The sequence below is a fragment of the Rhineura floridana genome, chromosome 17 (assembly GCF_030035675.1).
Source record: "Rhineura floridana isolate rRhiFlo1 chromosome 17, rRhiFlo1.hap2, whole genome shotgun sequence".
Taxonomy (NCBI): domain Eukaryota; kingdom Metazoa; phylum Chordata; class Lepidosauria; order Squamata; family Rhineuridae; genus Rhineura; species Rhineura floridana.
The window spans coordinates 6,564,471-6,583,312 of NC_084496.1; the positions used below are offsets into that span (position 1 = coordinate 6,564,471).

The window sequence follows — 18,842 nt, forward strand, 5'->3', positions numbered from 1 at the left end:
TCGGCAGCAGCTCTAGAGGGTCTCAGGCAGGGAGTCTCTCCCAGGTCTACCCGGAGGTGCCGTAGATTGAGCCTGCGACCTTCTGCATGAGAGGCAGATGCTCTACCGCTGAGTTACGGCCCTCCTGATGTTAGCGCTTGCTTCGCTATCCTGATCTGTTGCCGTGCTGATCGAGGGAATGTCTCCAGTCAAATCGGACGGGCAAAACAGGGAGAAAGAAGCAGGGAAGAGGTTGCACTCTTCCTCCATAAAGGAAGGGGCACAAGATGGGGGGGAGAGTGAGTAAGTGTGTGCGTGCGTGCGCAAGGAGTGCATGGATAAATCTGTCAATTCCGCCTTCTCTCAGTTTCTCATTTTTCAAATCTTAACTTCACCACATATTTTTGCATCCGTTTGCAGCTCTTTTTCAAAAAGATCCCAAAATCTGTCGGTATTTTAGTGCACCTGTTTAGTTCTGCAAGCAATTTCCCCCGACACAGTGCATCTTATTTTCACCAATATCTGCATTTTTATGCACACTTACCCCTCGTATAAGCATTTTCATAGATGTCTTTTGGCTGAACTGCATCTGCAAAATTCCGAGAAGTGTGCATTTCTCAGCATCGCTGCATTTGGGTTTAGGAATAGCACCAGGAAGTGCAAATTAGTTAGTTTCTCATCAGAATGTGAACCAATCTGAATTTTGGAGGGTGTGTGTGTGAGTGTGTGTGAGAGAGAACATGGTTTGTGTATGTGCTTGTGTAATAGCAGCCGCCCGCTTGAGGCTCTGACCCTGTCTGCCGCCAGTATGAGGTCCCTAACCACTATCCCTTGAGGGAATACAAGCCTTGGGGTCCAGGGTTCCCCACTTCATTTGTGGACATGTGTTGTCACTAGAGACCGTGATTCACTTCTAGAGACCCTGCAGGACGACAACTTGATAAACACACACAACAAATTTTTATGGCCCCAAAAAGCAAAAAAGAGGGTCAGTGATTTCGTATTGGGGGTCGTGCTACCAGAAAATAGGGACTAAGCCCATGAAATCAAGGCAGTTGGAGAATATGCCTTCAGTCTAAAGGCCAGAGAGAAAAAAGGAGGGACGAGCTTCCTCTTTTGGGTTGGGAAGGTTCCTCAAAAGCACTGAACTAACAGCGTACCCTCTGTTCCCCGGCAGTTGTTGAAGAGAAAGGTGTGAAGATGAAGTTGACTGTGACTGACACTCCGGGATTTGGGGATCAGATTAACAATCAAAACTGGTAGGACATAAGCCTTGCTTCTGAAACCCATAAGGGGCAATCGTATTTGTGGTGCTTTATTCGATTTTAAACTCTGGGAATTGCTCCCACAGGAGGCAGTGATGGCCACCAACTTGATTAGCTTTAAAATAAGATTAGATACATGCATGGAGGATAGGGGTGGGGTTCGCTATCTAGTTCTGATCTGCTTGTATGCCAACAGTCTGTCGTTCAATCCCAACCCACCTTCTTTTTTTCTGTGTCCACTTGCTTTTGCGAAAAAAAATAATCTAATATTTCACATAAATGCTTACTTAAATACATGGAAGTTAATGGATAATAGTGATTGTAATTTTTATTTATTTATTTATTACATTTATATACCGCCCCATAGCCGAAGCTCTCTGGGCGGTTTACAGCAATTAAAAACAATAAAAACAAATATACAATTTTTAAAACACAAAAAAAATTTAAAAACACAATTAAAAAAAAAAACAATTTAAAAACACATGATAAAATGCCTGGGAGAAGAGGAAAGTCTTGACCTGGTGCTGAAACGATAACAGTGTTGGCACCAGGCGCACCTCGTCAAAAACATCATTCCATAATTTGGGGGCCACCACTGAGAAGGCCCTTCCCCTTGTTGCCAGCCTCCCAGCTTCCCTCGGAGTAGGCACCCAGAGGAGGGACTTTGATATTGACCATAGTATATAGGTGGGTTCATGTCAGGAGAGGCGTTCCATCAGGTATTGAGGTCCCAAGCTGTGTAAGGCTTTATACGTTAAAACCAGCACCTTGAATCAAGCTCAGAAACATACAGGCAGCCAATGCAAGCAGGGCATAATCTGTTTTATGTGTTTGAACCATCTGGTCCCTGTTACCAATCAATTACGAAGATAATTGCGTAAAATTTGGCGGGGGGAGAAAGGTTGCGCCAATTACAGCCACGGCCCGCCGCAAGAAATCAGTGCTGGTCCAAAAAGACAGCGGACTGTCGGATTCAGTCAAAATCCGGTACTGATTTAGCGGATATTCTCCTCCCATCCCTAATGGAGGATAAGGCTATCAGTGATTACTAGCCATGATGGCTATGCTCTACTGCCATGATCGGAGGCAGTATACTTCTGACTACCAGCTGTTGGAAACCGCAGGAGGGGAGACTGCTCTTGCGCTCAGGTCCTGCTTGTGGGCTTCCAATGTGAGAACAGGGTGCTGGACCAGATGGATCACTGGCTCGTCTGACCACACGCCCTTATCTATCTTTGGTCCTGAGAGATGAGAAATCCTGTGTGTAGTGAAGAGTTTTGCTGCAGCGAGTGTGGCCTTGTTTTGCGGGCTGGAGAGAGAACTGATAGCGGCTTCACTGCCCATTCGAGGGCGAGGTTGCTCACCAGCGCTAGAGATCGAAACAACACCTGTTAAAGTTAGCTCATTTTTGTGTGGGGTGTGTGTGGGAAAAATTGGTAGAGCTTACGTTTGCTACTTTAAAAAGAAAATGTTGCATCAAAGCAAGTGCTATTCCACACACTTTCCAGTCTATTTTCCCCGCCACTTTCCTTATCTCAAAAATTCCAATCTTTTGGGGAAGTGGATTTGTGCACAAGATCTTTCAATCAACTATAATTGTGTCTTTCTACCCCCATCACCACCCCTTCTCTCTTTCCCTTAGCTGGGACCCAATCATTGAATATATCAATGACCAATACGAACGCTACTTGAGAGAGGAGATCCTCATCAACCGGAAGCGGAAGATCCCCGACACCCGAGTCCATGCCTGTGTGTATTTTGTGCCACCCACAGGCCACTGGTGAGCCCTTCTCAGCCCTAGAGGGGCTACTCTGGTTGCTTGGGTTCAGAACACAGGCCCTGCTTTCAAAGCTGCAAACGATACATAACTGATTACATTTTTTCCTTTTCATTGACACAAATAGGGTGGAATAATGTAATGATAATGCAGTTTATGTAATTAATTAAATTATGTAAGTTACATAATTTTGCCACAGCTTCTGGGCAGGGCCATCCCTACTGTTAGGCAAAGCAGGACAGCATCAGACAGTAGATGCTGAAGGGTGCGGAGCAGACAGAGCTGTGTGTGTGCGCGCATGTGTGCACGCGCCATGTGATCTGCCCTGCAACCCAGTTACCCAGTTACCCAGTAAGCTAGCCTCAAATGTAGAGAAGGGTGCTATTGCATTGTCAGTATTCAAGGAAGATTCCAATTAGCCGGTCCTATTAGCTTCTGAATTTGGAATGGGGAAGGGTGGAGTGCAATCTTGTCCTTTCCTTGCGGCAGCAAAATGTCTGGAGCTGGCCCTGCATTCCTAACTGGGATGTCCTGATGCGACGGGACAGCCGCTCTTCATTGGGGTTCGGTGAGGAGCTGTGAAGCAACGCAGCTTTGCCTCCTTATCTCCGGATGTTCCGTTGGGGCCTTCCTCTTTGGCTCTGAGGATTCCACCAGGAACATGGCGGTCCAAACTAGATGTGCATCAAGGGAATCCGTGGGCGGTAGTGGCGGCCAGACCTCCAAGCAGTTATGTTTCAGTTCTGCAGATGTACTGCTTGTCAGGCCGAAGGCCCCGAGATGAGTAACGTGGTTCGGAGCAGGTGTGCCTCAAGCTCCAGGGGTGGCAAAGGGGGTCCAGAGGGCAGGTAAGGTAGTCCAAGTCAGGTAGGCTCAGGTTCGGCCAGGTTCCAAAAGGCAGCAGTACAGGCAACATAGAATATACTCGGTCAGACCATTGGTCCATCTAGCTTGGTATTGTCCACGCTGACTGGCAGCTGCTCTCCAGGGTTTGGGATCCTAGAGATCCTAGGGATTGAACCTGGAACCTTCTGCCCGCAAAGCAGATGCTGTAACCACTGAGCTATGATGCTCCTGAAGAACATAGAAAGCTGCCTTCTACTGAGTCAGACCGTTGGTCCATCTAGCTTAGTATTGTCTGCTCTGACTGGCAGCTTCTCTTCAGGGTCTCAGACAGGTCTCTCTCCCAGCCCCACCTGCAGATGCCGGGGATTGAACCTGGGACCTTCTGCACGCAAAGCAGGCACTCCGCCCACTGAGCTATGGCCCATAGGGTGGCGCTGTGGTGCAGCAAGGGTCAGGCTCCCCCAGTGGTGCGGAGAGAGTGGGGTGTCTTTTCCTGCTGTCCACTTTACCAGTCCAAGCCCGGTGGTGCTTTCCTTCTGCAGGAAGAGGCAGATCTGTTACTAGAACCTCCTCTGGCTTGCTGGGTGGTGGTTCTTCTGGGCACTAATGAGCAGCTTTGTGGGAGGGGATGCTTTAACCCTTTCTTCCCTGTGTTTTCTCTGATCCTGTTACGACAGGACCTTGAACTTCCTCATGAGCAGAGCTCACTAGAAATCCCAAGTCCCCAAAAAGAGAGCAGTAGGATCTTTTGCTGGAGTTAGCCGCACGTCACCCCCAGAGCATGTATAATTTTACCCTTAACCCAATAACACATACACTGAAAGTAAAATAAAGAGTGGTTTTATTAAGAGAAGGAACAAGGAAAAAAATATTGCAGTATACAGTTGCAGTTAACAATGAGCAGCTTTCTAACTATTATTCATTCATTCAACAACACTGGATAGACTAAAGCAAAGAGACTAGCCCTATAGACACTTTCACATTAAGCTCACCCACACAGAAAGAAAGAAAAAAGGAAGGAAAAAGGCCCAGATAGTTGCATATACCTTTCCTGGAGAGTTGCTTCAAGCCTAAAACTGAGAGAGACCTTTCGTATCTAGCCCAATGAGCATGGAAAACTCAAAGCGACTTGCAGTAAAAGCAAATATAAAAACAAGACTAAGAACATCCTAAAATGCATAAAAACAAGATCCAACGTCACCACCAGCTGACTTAAAAACAAACAGAAAATTAAACTCACAAGGCCTGGGTGGGTACAGACGTTTTGCCCAGACGCCTGAAGACAGACAGTGATGGCGCTAGGAGTGCCTCCCTGGGGAGAGTGTTCCAGAAACAGGGAGCCACCACGGAGGAGGCCCGTCCTCGTGTCGCCTCCCTGGGAGGGGGCACACAGAGAAGGGCCTCCAATGACGAACGTGGGGTCCGGCGTGGTGCATGTTTACTCTGCAGAGGGAGGGAGGAAGCAAGCAGAGATGCCAGAGTTGTGGTTTTCTCTCTGGGTCCCACCCACTTTCTCTCCGTTTGCGGGTGGGGAAGAGCCTGGGAAAAGACCTGAGCAGAAGATCTTCCATTTCCTCTCATTTCCTTCTCCCTGAGCACAATGGGGCAGGAATGGAGAACCTGCGTCCCTCCGGATATTGGCTCCCACCTCCTCTCATCCCCGACCATCGGCCATACCAGATGGGGCTGATGGGTATCCACATCTGACAGCATCCAGAGGGTCACAGATTCCCCGTCCCTGGAGTTGGGAATATGCTGAGGATTCAACTCCTGGAAACATAACTTAGGCACTGCCCTGCGCTTTCCTGTCTGGCTTTAATGGCTTTGTTGCACTAAGGGACACCTTAGTGCAAAAGGGGGGAAAAGTGGCACATCTAAGGAGTAATCCTCATGGTCAGCTGGGCCTCTAAGTACCCCAGAGAGGTTCACCGGGGCTGACCTCGACGGGGCTCACGCCTTGCATACCTTCCTACCTGCCCGGAATGCCTGTCATTTCCAATTAAAACAAACTATTCGCCTCAGTCAGCCAGCCCCCTTGTTCTACCCCCCACTTTCCTCTCCTCTCTTTCCCCCCACCCCCCGCAGCGTGCGTGGGTGCTGCTGGCCTCTTTGCTCCCATTTCAACATCTGTCCTGCAGCTGCCTCTTGGCTGCCTCCTCCTCGCTCTGCCTCGCATCAGTGGGAGAACAGAGTTGCACCGAAGCCAGGAATCCCTGGCCGGGTGGGAGATAACTGCGCCCGTGGCTTCCAAGAGAGGGAGGTGGGATGCTTAAGTGTGGGGGGGGGATGAGGGGTGCTATCAGTTGCTAAGGGACCCCCCCTCGCTCCTGTGGTGTGTGAGGCTGGGAGGCAACTCCCCCCACCACACCCCCTGCAGTCGGCTGCCGGCTCGCTCCAGCGCATCCATCTTTGATCAAACGAGAGGGGTCACGGTCTGCCTCTCTGCCCCAGGAGCGGCAGGGAATGGGGAAGCTGTGGCCCTCCTCCAGATGTCCTTGGACTCCCATCTACCGCCAGCTCCGGCCAGCGTGACCAATGGTCAGGGATGATGGGAGTTGTGATCCGACGACATCTGGAAGGCCCAACCACCTGTCGAAGTGGCGTGCATGGGTTGGCGGAGGTGAGGATCCAGCCCGCCAGCTGGATCCAGTTCTGCCCTAGGCCAAGCAGAGGCTGATTCACCAACCTCAGCCAGCCCGCACCTGCCCGCCTTCTTGGTTTGCAACCAGTCCAGGCAGCCCTGGCTGTCAGTGGTCAGGTAACATGTTATAGAGCCTGGAAGAGGCTTTCCAGCATCCTATGAGCGTTTCAGCAAGCCAGATGAGAAACTTCTGTCATTACTGTCAAACAGCCTTGTAGCACATTAAAGAATAGCAAATGTTATGATTGCTGTCTGCACACCATAGATGTAAAGTGCATGGCTTCCTCCAAAGAATCCTGGGAACTATAGTTTGCCCCTCCCTGAGCTACAATTCCCAGCACCCTTAAGAAACGACAGTTCCCAGGAGTCTTTAAATGTATGGTGTGTGTGCATAGACCAGGAATGTGATCCTCAGCTGATCCTCAGCACAAGATCCTGGAATAGATGGGCATTTGGCCTGATCCAGCAGGATTCTTCTTATGCTCTTGTGTTCGTAGGCCAGTTGGACTCTGTGCATGAAATGGGAGGGGGCACCATCTTGTCCTTCAGAACAAAACATCTTGAGCTGGACCTGGCCACAGTAGTTCCGTTCACATCACTACAAAACGGAAATTCCTGTTTTTTCCTCCCCGCCAGGTTGCGTCCCTTGGACCTGGAGCTCATGAGACGGCTCAGCAAGATCACCAACGTGGTGCCTGTGATCGCCAAAGCCGACACTCTGACCTTAGAGGAACGTGCAGAGTTCAAACGGAGGGTAAGAAGAGGATTGGTGGGAGGAGGAGGCAACAGAGGAGGAGGAATTAAGTCTGCACAATTTAGGCTGCAATCCTCACCCTGCTTACCTAGAAGTAATCCCCGATGGATTCAGTGGGACTTATTTTTGAGTAGACATGGGGCCACTTCCAGACAACCTGTTTATTGAACGTTCCTCATGATTTGTTTGAAGAGAGATTAGATGACATGGATGACATTGGTTATTTAGTTAGCATTCATTCTGATATTTTTGTGGGAAGATTAGATGATGTTGGCTAATGAGCGTGCATTCTGATCTGTTTGCGTGGAGGTTAGAAGATGTTGCATCAAAGCAAGTGCCATCTCACATTTTATAATGCATTTTCCCAGTCACTTTCCTTATCGCGAAAAGGTCTGACCTTTTGGAGAAGTGAATTTGTTGCGCAGTCAACTCTTAATTGTGCAACCTGAATAGTGACAGTTTGGAAGCCTCCATGGATAGGATTGCTCTGTTATTTTTTATTCTTAATTATTTAGAAAGAGATACCGACTGTTTAATAAAACCTCTCTAAGCAGTGTACATAATAAAATTAGTGATAAAATACTGCTAACACACATGAAATTGTTTTTAAAAATCAAGCGTACATAAAATATCGATGAAACAGATAAAATCAGAAAACCCTTTTTAAAAAAACCAACCGACCAAACAAACCTATTTAACGAAATTATATATCTGGGTAGGTTTGCTGGATTTTTCTTTTAAAACAGTTTTCAGCAGGCATCTAAACCAATATAATGAGGACACCCCCCTAATGTCAATAGGCTGAGAATTCACAGCATAAGGCCACTTCCACACTAAAAAATCAACTCTTCACAAATGGGAAAATGTCAGCTGTGACTGGACCACTCCTGCGTGGTTGTCTCATTCCTCACCACAGAGTTTGGCAGCTGGGTGGAATTTATTTATTTTATTCATTTACTATTTGATTTATATCCCGCCCTTCCAGTAGGAGCCCAGGGCGGCAAACTAAAGCACTAAAAACACTTTTAAAACATCATAAAAACAGAGTTTAAAATATATTAAAACAAATGCATTCTTTAAAACATATTAAAACAAAACATCTTTAAAAACATTTTTTAAAAAGCTTTAAAAACATCTTTTAAAAAAAGGTTTAAAAACATCTCAAAAAGCAATTCCAACACAGACGCAGACTGGGATAAGGTCTCTACTTAAAAGGCTTGTTGAAAGAGGAAGGTCTTCAGTAGGCGCCGAGAAGATAACAGAGATGGTGCCTACCTAATATTTAAGGGGAGGGGATTCCACAGGGTTGGTGCCACTACACTAAAGGTCCCCTTCCTATGTTGTGCAGAACAGACCTCCTGATAAGATGGTATCTGCAGCAGGCCCTCACCTGCAGAGCGCAGTGATCGATTTGGTATATAAGGGGTAAGACGATCTTTCAGGTATCCTGGTCCCAAGCTGTAGAAGACTTTGTACACCAAAACTAGAGCCTGGAACTTGGCCCAGTAGCAAATGGGCAGCCACTGGACTGTACAGGTTGTGGGGCTTTGTGGGGTCTTTTGCACGACAAGCATGCGGTAGCTGAGTTAGGTCCCGATTGGTGCAGATTAAATAATAAAGTGGTTCCTGAACTGTACAAGTCAGAACATTGGTCCATCTCGTTCAGTACTGTTTTATACTGACTGGCAGCAGCTCTCCAAGTTTCAGGGAGGGGTTCAGTCCCCAGGAGATGCTGGGGACTGAACCTGGGACCTTCTCCATGTAAGGCAGATGCTCTGCCGCTCAGCTACGGCCCTTGCCCAGTGCCAATAATTTTAATTCATTAATCTGAATAATTTCATTGTCGATAATTTCATTTTGCCAGATTCAGGAAGACTTGAAGGCCCATGGAATCCATGTTTACCCCCAGGAGGACTTTGACAGTGACCCCGATGACAGGCTTTTGAATGACAAAATCCGGGTGAGTGATTGCAGTCTGGAAAGGGAAGGAATTCTCTGAGGGTTTCTCTGTGCTGTTTTTGACGAACGTTTGTAGTAGAATTCATACACCCATACGCACATGTACCTTTGGTAATTTTTGAATTGTTGCTTTCAAAGTATTGCCTGTTCAGGAACCTGTACCATCTTTTTGAATCAACATTTTCTTCAGTGATGTCAGGAGTCTCAGGACACAGCCAAATCTGATTGGTTAAATAGCATTGTGGCATATTTTCTTTTTGCTATGTGATCTCTGATTGGTTGGGATTGTCCATATGACCGACCAAGGAAGCAGTGCCTTCATCCTCAGATGTCTTCAGTGATGGGATATAATACATAAGTGCTATAATACTTGAGCAGGGGTTCCCAAACTGTGTTCAGTGGACCACCAGTGGTCCATGATCTTCATTCAGGTGGTCCGTGGCATGTCTGTGAGTTTATGCCTGAAGACGGGAGACGGCACATCCATCGCTTTGGATATTCATATTGGTTTTTAACGGTGTTTCGATTGCCTCTTTTACTCCTTGCATTGCATTTTGTTGTATTACAGTTTGAATTCTTTGGAACTGCAGTTGCTGCAACAGGCAGGAAAATCACCAAGTGTTCCGCAAACACCCTCAGCTATTTTCAAGTGGTCCATCGAAGGGGAAAGAACAAAATTGGAAACCATTGTTCTAGCGCCCTCCAAAACAGCTGGGGGCAAGGGGACAGAGGGGAGCACAAACACCCTTGGCCTTCCCTGGATTAATCTCTACCCCGTCCTCTCCCTCTAGGAGAAAATCCCCTTTGCGGTGGTGGGAGCAGACAAGGAGCACCAGGCGAATGGGAGGAAAGTCCTGGGCCGCAAAACCAAGTGGGGGATCATTGAAGGTAACTCCTCCTGGGATGTTGGCTGGACTGGAGAGGCCCTGAAGGAAAGAGACACACCCATTCCCAGGGCAGACGGAAGGACTGCAGCTCAGTGGCAGAGCACCTGCCTTGCTTGTAGAAGGTCCCTGGTTCCATTCCCAGTGGCATCTCCAGGCAGGGCTGGGAAGAGATTCCTCTCTGGAGCCCAGAATTGCTGCTGGTCAGTGCAGACAAAGGTAGCTAGATGGGCCCAGGGCCTGATTTGGTATAAGACAAAACCCTCGCCCCAAATTAACTTTGGTAAGCACATCAAAATAAATGCATGTGTGAACTGCCTGCAATAGCACCAGATTCTGCTGGCTTCCTTTGCATGCACCCACTAGGCATTGTCCAGATGATGATGATGATGATGATGGATTTCTGTCTGGGTAGCTGCCTTCGCAAAACGTCGTACATTTGCGACAGCAGCAGCAAAGAAAACCTCAGCCCCTTGCCGTCATAGGGATCTCTTCTCCACGGAATCAAAAGTGTAGTTTCTGTCTCAAAGTGCCCTTATATTTCCCAGCCGTGTCCTCCTCCCCGCCTCCCCCTACGGCCCCCCTCCAGTGGTTTATATTTGGAAATCTGCTGCCCCCTGGTGTTCAGCTGCCTCCTTGCTGGCGTCTTGTCTACAATGGAACGTGCATCTCAGAGCCCGGACGTTTTCAGAGCATTGCACGTGATCTCCTGATTAAACCCAAGGGCCGAGCTAAACGATCAGCAGCAGAAGTGAGCGAGGGAACCCGGAATGCTGCTAAAAATGGGGGAGGGGGAGGGTGTGATTTGCAGTGGTCAGACGGGTGGTGCTTAACTGCTCATCTCACCTTGCAACCTTCCGTTCTCCTCCCCAAACATCTCTCTTTTACACATGCATACACATCTGGAACTTCACTTGGAGAACAGGGTTGCAAAGGGAAAGCGAAAGTAGCGGGTGAGGAGAGGGTCAAGTGCCCTCCTCCCACCGGCTACTTCACTGCTACACCCTCTTCCCTGCTGCTTTGCAACCTGCAAAAGGACTTTGCACGTTCTCCCTCGCTGCTGCCCCGTAGCATTGGAACTGCCTCCCGGCCACGACAGCTGTGTGTGATGCCACCTTTCTTACCTCCATCACCCTCCTTGAAACCCACATTCTTTTTTCTGTGAAGCCTGTCGCACAACCCCCTGGCTCCCCTCTCCCTGCTGTCACGAAGGCTGAGCACAGGCAGGTGGAACAGCTGCATGTCACTTCCCCGTTGGGTTCCAGCCCCGGCCTCCCCTCCCCTCCCCTTCCTCTTTTGAGTTTTGAATTGTAAGCTTCTCGGGGCAGGGACCCCACCCTCTGGTGCTCTGAAGTGCACCAATGCACACACTGAGAGCAAGATTTTATTTTATTTATTTAACTGAATTTTCATACCACTTACTCATTTTTAAAAAAACCCACCTGGGGCTGATGGGAGTTGCAGCTCAAAATGGCCCTGCCGGCTGAGGCTGATGGGAGTTGTAGTCCACAAACAGCTGGAGATCTCCAGAGTGGGGACGGCTGCTGTAAAATGGCATGGAACTGCTTTTTCAAGTTTAGAGGGGTGCAGGCCCCCAGCCAGGAATCCATCAGGCTCAGCCCATCCTTTTGCTCCTCTGAGACCATATGCACGCCCTGCCTTTATCCCACTGTTATTCCACTTTGAACAGTCATGGCTTCCCCCAAAGAATCCTGGGAAGGGTCTTTTGTGAAGGGTGCCGAGAGGAGTTAGGAGACTCCCCATTCGCCTCACAGGGCTGCAGTTGCCAGAGCAGTTTAACAATCAGTTCCTCTTCCCAGGGCATTCTGACACTGTTGCCTAGCAGTCATAATATATGCTCAGACGCCCTTTGTCCTTTTTCCTTTCAGTGGAAAACCCAGCCCACTGCGAGTTTCCTTTGCTGCGAGACCTCCTCATCCGGTGAGCTCCTGGCTTGGGAAAACTTGCCGTTTTGGGGGGGCGAGTTTGTTTGTTTGTTTAACTTCGGGGGAAGGCTGTCTGGGCCCAGGGCAGAAGGGGGTGTGACGACGTATCGACTGCTCCCTGCGGGTAGCACAGCTAGCGGACGGCACGGGGTGGGGGACGGTGGCATGGCTTGCCTGGTCGGTCTCCCTTGCTGATGCTTCCTGGGGGTACCGGTTCTGCAGATCAAACTGGCCAAACGGGCCTAGGTGGGGGTCACCAACAGGGCCTTCTCCTCTCAGGGTTCCCGAGGAGCTGGAATGCGACCACTGCAGACCCTCTTTGTGGGGTGAGGAAAGAGGACCGGGGCTCCCAATGGATGGGGAATGATGACAAAAAGAAGCAGGCAGCCAGAAATCAGGGGCAGAGAGGTGGACGGTTCAAAACCTTGACTTTCCCCACTGCTCCAACCTCTCCTGCTGGTGTCCCTTCCTTTCCCAGCTCCCACCTCCAGGACCTCAAGGACATCACTCACAGCGTGCATTATGAGCAGTACCGAGCACAGCGCCTCAACGAGAGCAACCTGCTGGCCAAGGGCAGCAAGCGGCTGGCCCTGACCTGCCTCAACGGAGAGCTGGAGAGCCAGCTTTGAGCCGCAGGGGAGGGCATGTGGCCTCTCCGGTCCCTCCCCAGCCTCAACAGGCACACCCACCCGAGACCTTCAGTGGACTGGCTTCCCCTGTCTGCCCCCCCTTCTCCGATCAGCAGGAACAGAGTCCCTGAGAGACACGTCCCACCCCGAGCCCTGATCTCCGAGCATAAATAGCGTCTCTGACTTTGACATCCTGACCTTGTTGCTGGGCACCCCTGCCCTGCTCCACTTGTCTTCCATTCAGTTTCACGCCTCAGAGCAGGAGGACTCTGGGATGGCCTGATAGCCCAGCCGGCCACCTCACCCCCCCCACCCTCGGCATTTCAGCTGGGCCACTGCCCTTTGTGTTGGCCTGGCCTCTGCTATTCAATCAAGTAGAACATTGGGCCCCGGGGGACCTTCTCGCCACCTGTGTGGGCTGCTCCCTATTCCAGATATCCAGTGTTTTGTCTGGCGTCCCACTTATCCCAATGACCCCTTAGCAGAGCCGGCCTGTTTCCTTCCTTAACCCTTAACTGACACCCACAATTATTTCTTTTGTTTCCAAAATGCTGTTATTACTAGGATGGTTGTCCTTCATATTTGTCGGGGGGGAGGTGAACAGTGGGGAGCCATTGAAGAGTCTGTATTGCATGGAAAGGTAAGCCCACAGTCCCCGAGGGCAAAGAGGAAGCCCCGTTTCAGACTTTCCCATGCCGGGGTCGTGGCGACTGTAATAGAGCAACCACGACAGCAACAAGAGCCTTCTGGCGACGGTTCTGCCTCCCGACTTTCCTGCGGGAATTCAGACCAACTCCTAGGACCGTTCTTGATGGTTTGTACGCGCTATGGACGAAAGGAGGGGCGTCGCCCAAACGCTGCCACGTCAAGCCACAAGGCCCAGGATTGGCCCGAGCAAGTCAAGCTTCTACGCATCTGATTGGAGCAAAGCTCCCTCTTTGTGTCTCTCACTCCTGGAGAATAGCTGGGGGGGCTGGCAGTTCAGAGAAGACAATCCAGTCCCTTGTTGACGCAGGACAGGAGAACAGCGCCATCTCCTGGAAGGAGGTCTGCCTTTCACCCTATTACTTTGACACTCTTGGGCGGATTGGGCTTCTCCAGAACACATTAAAGAGCGACTTTAGAAGGTTGTTGGAAGTTTTTTGCCTGGGGGCTTTGAACCCTTCTCAAGGGTAAAGCTGGAGATATCTCTCTGTTCAGGGCTGCCCATTTGGTGAGGCAAAGACCACATACACAACTTTAAATGGCCCTGGCTTTCCCCAAAGGATCCTGAGAAATGTCATTTGTGAAGGGTGCTGAGAGTTGTTAGGTGACCCCTGTATTCCCCTCATAGAGCTACAATTTCCAGAGTTCTCTAGGAAGAGGGACTGTCAAACCACTTGGAAATTGTAGCTCTGTGAGGAGAATACAGGTTTTGAATGTGGTCAAGGTGACCCTCTTGACTCAAATGGTGGACCGGGAGGAATGGTGGATCTCCCCCTTTTGCTGTTGGCCACCCACACGGCTGCTCCCCCATGGTTGCTGTTGTGTACCACAGTCCCACCAACGAATGAAATCCAGGCCTTGTGTGCCTGCTGGTCAGCTTTAAATAGCTTTTTAAATAGCTTTTGTCACTGCAAGAAAATGGTGGTGGTGGTGCAGATGCTCTGGGGCCATCTTGACTGGCCACCCCTCATTGCCTCACACCCTTGAAGGAAGGGAGCTACGCTGAGGGGGGAGAGGAGGGTGGAAGAGTAGATGGAAGGTGCATCAAATGGCAATAACTGGAGCTGAAGGTAGAGCCGGGTAAACATTAGATTCGGTCTGCATTTAAAGGCCAACCTACCTAATCCGCACTTTCCGAAACAATCTGTGAACCAAAACACAGCCGTCCTTCCAAATTTGCGCATCTCCAAATTTTGCAATAGAGTTCTCCAGCCAAGTAATGCATGCAAAAATGCACACACTAAGGTAAAGTGTGCATAAAAATACATATGTTAGTGAAATTAACATACAAAGGTGCATTATAGTAGGAGAAAATGCTTTGCAAAAACATGCATATTAGGCAAAATTGCATTCAAAACTGTGACTGTTCAGAGAAGTTAGCACTAAAATGCTGATGAATTTTCATGAGGACTTTTTAAAAAAATTGCAAACTGACGCGGAAATTTAGAGAACTGAACTTAAGATTGGAAAAATGAGAAACCAAAACCTGACATATTTGCTTATGGGGGAGGAGGAAACAGGAAGCCCGTGGACACCATTTGATTCGATCTCGGGCAGCCATAATGTCTTGGGCCAGCCCTGTCCCTGCTGTCTCTCCCATTGCTTCGTGGTGGGTTGGGGGAATTGTCGGGGGAAAGCCTGAGAGCCAGAAAGAACACGCATTGCAACCATCCCACAGGGAGGACTACTAGAAACCCGGAGGTTTCCACATCTCCCAGACAAAACCTGGGACTCACTTGTATAACATTGTAAGCTGCCTTAAACAGAGTCAGACCCTTGGTCCGTCCAGCTCAGTATTGTCTACACTGGCTGGCAGAGGCTCTCTGGGGTTTCAGACAGGGAGTCTCTGCCAACTCTATCTGAAGACGCCATTGGGGATTGAACCCGGGACCTTCAGCAGGCGAAGCGGCTGCTCTGTCACTGAGCTGCAATCCCTATCTCAGTTCTCACCAAAGAAGGATCACCAGGCACTAAGCTATACAGATAATGAGCCTTGGTTTCACTTTTAAGGTAGCAGAGGGGAGGATGTGTGATTGGGACCACTGCAAGTGGGAAGGGGAGCTGAACCCTGTCCCCATGCATCGTGGGTTCCGCTGCATATTGGCACGCACGTACCACCAACCCTACTTTACTCCTTGGCATGGAAGTGCCACTGGTATTCCATCTGCCCCCCTCCCCACCACACTCACTACCACTCATTTTACTCCCCCCCCCTTTTCTCTGGGCATTGTTCTCCTAGCAAAGGCTTTGGTTCTGAGAGCGACGATGATGGGGAGAAAAACGCTTGAGGGAGGGCCAGGCCACAGGTGAGGCAACAGATTCTGCCATTCTTGCATCAACTGGCCACTCGTTGCCTTTAAAACCAAATCCTTTCCTCCCTCCGTGGACTTTTGCAATTGAGGTGCGTCCACATTTAAACCCACACACTCTGGCCTCTTCATATCTCATTTGACCCTGAAGGCTTGGCCCGTGTTGTCTTCTTTCGCTCTGAGGAACCAAGCCCACGGAAGCTGGGAGTCATCCGAGGAGGTGCCAGGGATGTCCACCTTCTTGGCACAACTTAGAAGGTCCCATCGTGCTTTGTGCAAATGTTTCCACTTTGTTGTTTCTACAACGAGAGGAGAGGGGGAATGTCTTCCAGTGCAGACTGCTTTTCAGAAGTGTGGGAGGGTGAGGGACAGTTAGAGTCAGATCCTAGAAACTGCATCCGATGGGAAGCCGATGAGAGTCCACTAACTGGATTGTGTCATGGCTTTGTTGGATCTGGAACCCCCCCCCCAAAAAAATATAGACAGGGAGAAAATGGACTCATTTTGAAGACCACCTGGAAAGGAGGTGTGTCTGTCAAAGGAAATTGTTTTTATTTTAAGGCACCGACAAGCATTTTCCAGATATTATTATTATTACTATTATGCATCCCTTCCTTCAAGGAGCTCAGGGCACCATAGATGGCTCCCTTTTCTTCATAACAACCTTGTGAGGTAGTGACTTGACTGGCCCAGGCTCACTCACTGAGAGCTTCACAGCTCACAAAGGATTCGAATGCAGGTCTCCCCATTTCTGAGCCTGGCACCTGTCAGGAAGTGCGCGGTTTGCATGCAGGCCTGCCATCCTTCCATGCAATCCTGACACTCGGTTCTAGGGCTCTTTTCACTCCAAGACCTGGACACACTCCAGAGTTTGGCGCCCCCAAGAGTTAACACAGCCACAGAGATGAAGCAAAAGCAAATGTATGACCTCTAGAGGGAATTAGCATGCTCTCTCGAAAGGGAAATTAGCACATTTACTAATAAAACCGATGCAAGAGTTATTCTGCTGTCCAGGTGAGATGGGGGGAAAGAGCTTAGCATATCTTTTGGGCGCTGCTGGCGAGAGCCTTCAGGCTACTGAACAGTACCTGGGTAGTAATTGTGAGAAGGAGGGAGAGGAGTGAAATTTAGGTGATCACATCTCGATCCAACACTTTCAGAAGGAATCTGACACTTTTTGTTTCTTTATACTTACAAATGATAAAGGAGGGATGGTCAAGATTCACAGAGAAAGGAGACAATGAATGTACTGAATGCTCTTGCCTCTCAACTTGCTTGGAACACACGTGCTCAGCTTCCTGTAATGAAATCTCTCGTGAAGTCCCTCCAGACCAAAGCTGAAATTTCCTTATGAGCAAAAGCTGGCCATTTTTAGGGGTGCTTCATAATACACCTTATCCACTATGTCTCGCTGTCTCTCAAAACAAAAGCCGATTTATCTTCTGACAAAGCCTGTTTTCAGTGGTAGTGCCCACCACACTCCCTGTGATGCTTGGGGGGGGTTGAAGGGGGTGTCGCAACTCCTCAGAAGTGTATTTTGCTGTGGTATGCAATTAAATTTACTGTTACTAGCTGACAGCCCACAGTCATCGACAGCAGCCAGGAGAGTTGGTGCTTTTAAAAAATGGGATTGTGCAGATTGGCCAAAGATTTTGGCTCAACTGTTTCCATCTTCCCAAAGAGAAATCTATCCTCCCCACCCTCCCCCATTGTTTTTTTTAACCTAGTGCATGCCTCTGTGCATGTGCCAAAATGCTCAAAACAGATTCATGTAAGGCAAAAGTTTTATAAATGTCCATTTATTTTAACCAGATAAGCAAAGTCCGCATCCTGGCAAATTGGTTGTCTTCTCTTTTTTTCCCCTTCGATATAAGTTTTGCAGTCATGAAGATGTCCAATTTCTCTCTTGCACACACACACAAAATGGAAATGGACTGCCTTCAAGTCGATCCCAACTTATGGCAACCCTATGAATAGGGTTTTCATGGTAAGCGGTATTCAGAGGGGGTTTACCATTGCCTCCCTCTGAGCCTGAGAGGTAGTGACTGGTCCAAGGTCACCCAGTGAGCTTCATGGCTCTGTGGGGATTCGAATCCTGGCCTCCCAGGTCATAGTCCAACACTCTAACCACTACGCCACACTGGCTCACACACATATAAAACCATTTCTAAGCGGTCCTTTTCTTGACAGATGCTTTTCAGATGCCCTGTATCTTCCAAAAACAAACAGACTCCAATCTCTGAGTTCTCTTCAGTGCTTGCTCTTCCTATGTGGGTGAGCAAACGTGTATATCACATATACTGCATTACAAAGTATTTGTTTATGACATTTCTACCGCACCTTTCCTCCAAGGAGCTACACAACAACTCTGTGAAGTAGGTTAGGCAGAGAGAGTGACTGGTCCAACGTCACCCAGCGAGCTTCATGTCAATGTTGAACTTAGGGAGCTGACTTATGGCATTGGTCTATGTCTCTCAGTATTATCTACACTGACTGGCAGTAGCTGTCCAGGATTTCAGACCAGGGGACACACCCAGCCCTACCTGGAGATGCTGAGGATTGAACTGAGGACCTTCTGTATGCTAACCATGTGCTCTGCCCACTGAGCCTTCCTGTCCCTTCCCTTCTGTTGGTTCTCTCCAATCCTAATTTGGATTTGGTTGCCTCTATCCTAGCCTTTATCAACCTGTGCTGGCAGGGGCTGATGGGGGTTGGAGCCCCAGACTTCTAAAAGGATGCTCTAATCTCTGCCCTCACTGCCTCTTACCAATGGAAATGGAAAAGCACTGCCTTCAAGTTGATTCCTACTTATGAGTGACCCTATGAATAGGGTTTTCATGGTAAGCAGTATTCAGAGGGGGTTTACATTGTCTTTCTCTGAGACTGAGAGGCAGTGACTGGCCCAAGGTCACCCAGTGAGCTTCATGGCTGTGTGGTGTGTGGGGATTCAAACCCTGGTCTCCCAGGTCATAGTCCGACACTCTAACCACTACACCACACTGGCCCTCCCTCTTACCAATAGGCAACTTCTAATAGCTTCTAACTCTCTTGCAATTCTACCTCTGATAAGTTGATTTCCTGCTGTTTCTGTTTTTGACAGTTTCCCCCACTCAGGAATTCCCAGACTGTGGCCTGCAGACCACCAGTG

The 18,842-nt window shown here is 49.0% G+C and overlaps 1 protein-coding gene across 8 annotated transcripts in view; it reads left to right on the forward strand.

The window, feature by feature from the left end:
* SEPTIN12 (septin 12) overlaps nt 1-13,806 on the forward strand; it is an 84,745-nt gene extending 70,939 nt beyond the window's left edge. For all 8 annotated transcript variants that reach the window (XM_061599302.1, XM_061599303.1, XM_061599305.1 and 5 more), the window contains 7 exons: nt 1,157-1,238; nt 2,887-3,024; nt 7,145-7,262; nt 9,127-9,222; nt 10,013-10,109; nt 11,995-12,046; nt 12,530-13,806. In XM_061599302.1, the coding sequence (XP_061455286.1) occupies nt 1,157-1,238; nt 2,887-3,024; nt 7,145-7,262; nt 9,127-9,222; nt 10,013-10,109; nt 11,995-12,046; nt 12,530-12,680 (734 nt within the window). In that variant the 3' untranslated portion in view covers nt 12,681-13,806. The remainder of the gene's footprint in view (nt 1-1,156; nt 1,239-2,886; nt 3,025-7,144; nt 7,263-9,126; nt 9,223-10,012; nt 10,110-11,994; nt 12,047-12,529) is intronic.
* Nucleotides 13,807-18,842: the final 5,036 nt, after the last annotated feature.